This window comes from Vicia villosa, linkage group LG5 (genome assembly GCF_029867415.1).
Source record: "Vicia villosa cultivar HV-30 ecotype Madison, WI linkage group LG5, Vvil1.0, whole genome shotgun sequence".
Taxonomy (NCBI): Eukaryota; Viridiplantae; Streptophyta; class Magnoliopsida; order Fabales; family Fabaceae; genus Vicia; species Vicia villosa.
Genome location: NC_081184.1, coordinates 138,880,906 through 138,885,940, shown reverse-complemented (window position 1 = coordinate 138,885,940; position 5,035 = coordinate 138,880,906). Strand labels below are relative to the sequence as shown.

The following is a 5,035-nucleotide window of genomic DNA, read 5'->3' as shown; positions in this document are numbered from 1 at the left end:
TAACCGATGTTTAGTTTTTAATTATATTGTAATCGATGTTGTTGTATCATTAATCTGTATTTTCATTAATCTGTTACAATTTGATTTTTCGTTTTCTGCTTTACATTTTTAAGACGAAAAAATATTTTACAAATTTATTTATGTATATATCTTAACAAATAAAAATATAATAGGATTTTTAAAAAAAAATTATTTTCATCAATCTTAATTAAAATAAATTAAAAAAAATGAAAAAAAAAAAAAAAAAGGAATTGCACTTAGGCGCCAAATGGTTTGGCAACTAGGGCAAAACCCTAGACTAATGCGTCATTCCATTTGGCGCATGCTTTATGAATTTTAGGGTTAGCCAATTCATTTGGCGCATGCATCCCTAATTAACACCTGTACGCCATTTCATTTGGCGCATCCACTTCCCCGGGGTCCCAAACCTAGACAGTTTGGTAAATACCCTGAAAACATGGTTTTTTTCGTATTTTTTTATTAAACCTAGTTATTTAATTTTTTTTTTCCGAATCTCGCCTATATGACAGGGGGTAAAGTAGTATTAACCCTATATTTTTTTAGGCCAAATTGCCCGAAAGACTTGAGGCTAACTTAGAACTTCTAATGATAGCTTTAAAGTCCAATGATTCTCAATTATAGTCTCACCAAAAATCAAGATATCATCCGCATACATAAACAAGACACCACTAGATCATAGGTAAAGACCAAGCTCTAAGACTTTTCAAAACAGATCCTTTAAATCTTAAACACCACTACTGTACAGAGTATCTATCACTATGGTTGAGAAAAGGTTTTACCACAGTTGATTGTCCGTAATAATGTTGGGTGTGATTGAAAGTGCTTTATTTTTCACATCAAAGACTAAGGTCCATGGTAAAAAATTGAATAGCGTGCACCACAAAAATAAAAAAGGAAATGCTAAGTGTACACTTAAAGTTACACCAACATCTTATAAAAATACAGTTAGATATACATTTTGTTTTTTTAATAATTTTTTTGTATACTTTGGTTTTTGGGCAGCACTAATAATTAAATGCATGCGGTGTAAATGTCATACGGTGTAAGGAACCGGTATACACATAGAATAGCTTAAATAGAAACTAGAAAGAAAAAAAAGGACCCAAGCTTAAACCTCATTCAAATATTTATCCTTTGTCAACAATTAATTAAAGTGACAAAACTACCCGAGAACATACAACTATAAATATCTTGATTATAATTTAAATTAAAATAACTTAAACAAATAAACATAATAACAAAACAAAAAATACAATAACTTTTATTGAGGTACAAGGCTAAAAATAGTATTTGAATTTAATATGATATTTTTATTTTCTCCATTTATTTCATTCAATTATTTCTTTGAAATTGATAGTACATTTATTTCACTCTAATATGTCAAAGTAGGTATACTTTGTTCATATCTAAAAAAATTTTCAGGATCAACCTTGGTCTTCACACTCACCAATCTTTCGAAATTTCCTTTGAAAAACTTCCTTCCATAAGTTCTAGCAATGTCAAATTTTGTTATATTACTTGGATGATTGGCACCAATATCAGCATCCCTATAGTTAAGAAATGCCTCCCTTGGAGAATTTGAAACATATGGTGTCATGAATTTATAGATTGACCTTGAAAAGTTCACATGGCGTTCAATAGATTCACGAGATCCATCCATCCAATTATTAAAATACTGAATTTTGAACAAGTTCCCAGCTCTGTGAGGAAATGGAGTTTGTGATGGCAATATCTCTTCCATTCTTCCACCATAAGGATTCCAATCCATATACATAGTCTCACCTTTAATCAATTTTTTCCATAAAGATTTTATAGCTACTTTTGGAATAGGTTTCTTCACATAATCTGATTTACTTTTGAAATAAATTGATGGAGGTGATCCATCCACCAACAATTCTTCAAGAGGAGTACCAATTGGTTTACCATACCAAAAAAGAGTGGTATTAATCCAAGGCATTGAAAGACAATCACTCTTTTTCAAACCTAATTCAGGAAAACTTTCACTTATCAAAGGTAAAAGCCTTTTGGTTGTTCCCAAAAATTGACCAATGAAACTAACTTGTACTATTTTTTTACTCCCATTACCAATTTGAACAACATTAGTTTTCAGAATAATGAAAAGATCTTTATGCAATTTTGGTGCAACTAGTTGCCATTTGTAAACAACATCAATTGTACCTTCTTCATTCATATTCCTTTTCACATCAAAAACAGTAACTTGTGGAGGTACTTGAACCAATTTGAGCTTCCATGAAAGAATAACACCAAAACTAGCACCACCGCCACCTCTTATAGCCCAAAAGAGATCTTCTCCCATTGATTTTCTATCCAAGATGTTACCATTGGCATCAACAATTTTTGCATCAATGATATTATCAACAGAAAGGCCATATTTTCTCATCAAATTTCCATAGCCACCACCAGAATAATGGCCACCAGCACCTAAAGAAAAGCAGATCCCAGCTGGGAAAGCAAGAGTATTGTTTTTCTTTGCAATGTTATAATTAATTTTCCCAACTGTTGCACCAGAATCAACCCATGCCGTTTTGTCATGTAAATTAATATCAACTGAATTGATATTAAACATGTCGATTACAACAAAAGGCACGTCTGATACATATGAGTAACCTTCAAAGTCATGGCCACCGCTTCGGATTCTGATTTGAATATTGTTACTTTTGGCACATATAACTGTTGCTTGAACATGAGAAGCATCTCTTGCAGTTATAATTGCCAAAGGTTTTGGTGTTGTTGGTGTTTGAAATCTCTTGTTATACATTTTCTTGTTGAGGATGGTTAAAAATGAGGTGTTATTTGGAGTGTACATAACTTTAGAAGCATGAGAATGATGAGAAAAACAAGTGAGAAAATTTTGAGCTGGTGAATGTGATAATGCAGTTGAAATAGACATGAGAATTGTTAAGGCTGTCAAGAGAAAAGATGATTTCCGCATTGTTGTCATGGTGTAATAATTGTGTTTGCTATTTTGTTGTGCCTCTCTTTGTTCATCTTCATTGCTATTTATAATGATACAGAAAAATAAAAAGTGTAGTCTTTTTGAGAAGCAATCAATAGAAAAAAGTCTAGTCTGGGTGACAGCCGATAGAAATGAAAAAAATAGCACTATTTAAAAATGGTCAACGTTATAAAACTGTTTATTTATTGAATAGCTTATTATCAAAGCAAACTTCATAGCAGCTCGAACGTGGTTTTTGTTGATATGACTTCCCTTCCACGCGCCAGCAGCCGAAGCAGTAGAGCATTCACCGGCAATCTCACCAAAAAATATTTTCATTCAATAATGTGAATGGTTGGAAGATGTAAATAAATATATATATATTTTTTTAATAAATAATTTGTATCTAGCAATTTGTAAATAAATATATAACAGTTCGATGCACCGCTAATTATATGAACATTTTATTATAAAAAAAGAAAATGCAGTGACAATATAAAGTATTTTTGATTGGATGTGTAAAACTAAAATTATATGGCAAATTAAAACATTTTGATTGATTTTATGTGTAAAACTGTTTTACACTGACACTGCACTATCTTTAAATTCTTATTATTATTAATTTTTTTTATAAGGTGATTGTCCGATAACTTATTTGTATATATAAAAATATTACTTTACTGTATAATAAAAAAATTTTAAAATTTAATATTAATTGAATATTTGATCATTGTTGCGACTCAAAAAATATTAGAATGAATAAACACTCTAAATTCGATGAAGTCGCCTATAATAAAATTTAAAATAATTTAATATTAAGTAATTGAATATTTGATAATTGTTCCGACACAAAAAATATTAGAATGAATAAATGTTTGAAATCCGATAAAGTCGCCACCAAAATTTATTTTAAAAGAAAAAACATCGATTAGATTCCTAAAAGATAAAAAAAATATGGTCGTCGCAAACAAAATCTGTTGTAACCAATGTAAACCGCTTAATTAGTTTTGCGAATAAGACTGTTAATCTAAGGTATTTTATTTCTTTTAATTATTATGACATATTTATAAAAAAGAATAAAGGGAAAAAGTATGTTTTTTATTAGAGTGATTGACGAGACGTTGAATCTTATTCATACGTATCCCCATGTGTGATGAGAAACTCAAAGCTGCTTAGTTCTAGGTAACAAAAATTTGTTTGTTGATTGTTTTAATTGTAAAAATGAGTTTAGTCGCGCTTGGGCGGTAAAATAACTCATTGATTGAGAAAGACTCGCGCATGGTTAAAGAAAGACTCGTTGATAAAAAAACTCGCGCTTAGGCGGTTAATTGTGTTAGGTTTTTCTTTATTTTCTGAAACTCTCTTATCTGATTCTCAACATAAAGCCTAGAATCTAATTCAGGTTAAGTTGTTTGTAGCGGATAAAATATCGGAGTTAGAGAGTCAAGGAAAGAGAGACACAACGATATATTTTGGTTCCTCCCACAAACTAGGACTAGTCCAGTCCTCATTGTATCACACCCTCACATCATCCCACAAGGTGTCAAAACTTCTGATGCTTGGTGCCTTCTAATGTTGGGGTACCGGCTGATGACATGTCTCCACCGCCACCTCAACCAGGCACAAATGACTAGGAGCGCCTGCAGATGATTGTTGTTATTATGGATAACCTTGTGGGTTTGGTAAATTTATATGGTGAGATTTTTACTGGATTATCTCGGGAAGCACACATAGTCTGTGGGGAGCCTATTTTGGTATTTGATTTTACAGTTGTATTATTTTTATTTTTTTCTTAGACTACTTACCATCACCGTACCTTTTATTATATGATATTTTTGTGATTACATGTTTCGAAGGTGAACATAAGTTAAAACACTACAACAAACATAAATTAAAAATAATGAAACATGAAAACCTGAACACTACCAGATGATTTTGGACGTTTCAGCATCTTAATTATGTCGTCGACAAATCTCAAAAACTTTGCATCAAACTCAATTGGCCCCGTAGTTAGCCTATGGAGAAATGATCTCCACATGATCATCAAGTCTTCACCAG

General features: G+C 31.4%; 1 protein-coding gene across 1 annotated transcript; it reads right to left on the bottom strand.

Moving 5' to 3' along the window:
- Nucleotides 1–1,268: 1,268 nt before the first annotated feature.
- On the bottom strand, nucleotides 1,269–3,039 carry LOC131607521 (berberine bridge enzyme-like 17). The gene has a single exon (XM_058879520.1). It carries the CDS (start codon nucleotides 2,981–2,983, stop codon nucleotides 1,394–1,396), a length of 1,590 nt encoding a protein of 529 aa, XP_058735503.1. The 5' UTR covers nucleotides 2,984–3,039; the 3' UTR covers nucleotides 1,269–1,393.
- Nucleotides 3,040–5,035: the final 1,996 nt, after the last annotated feature.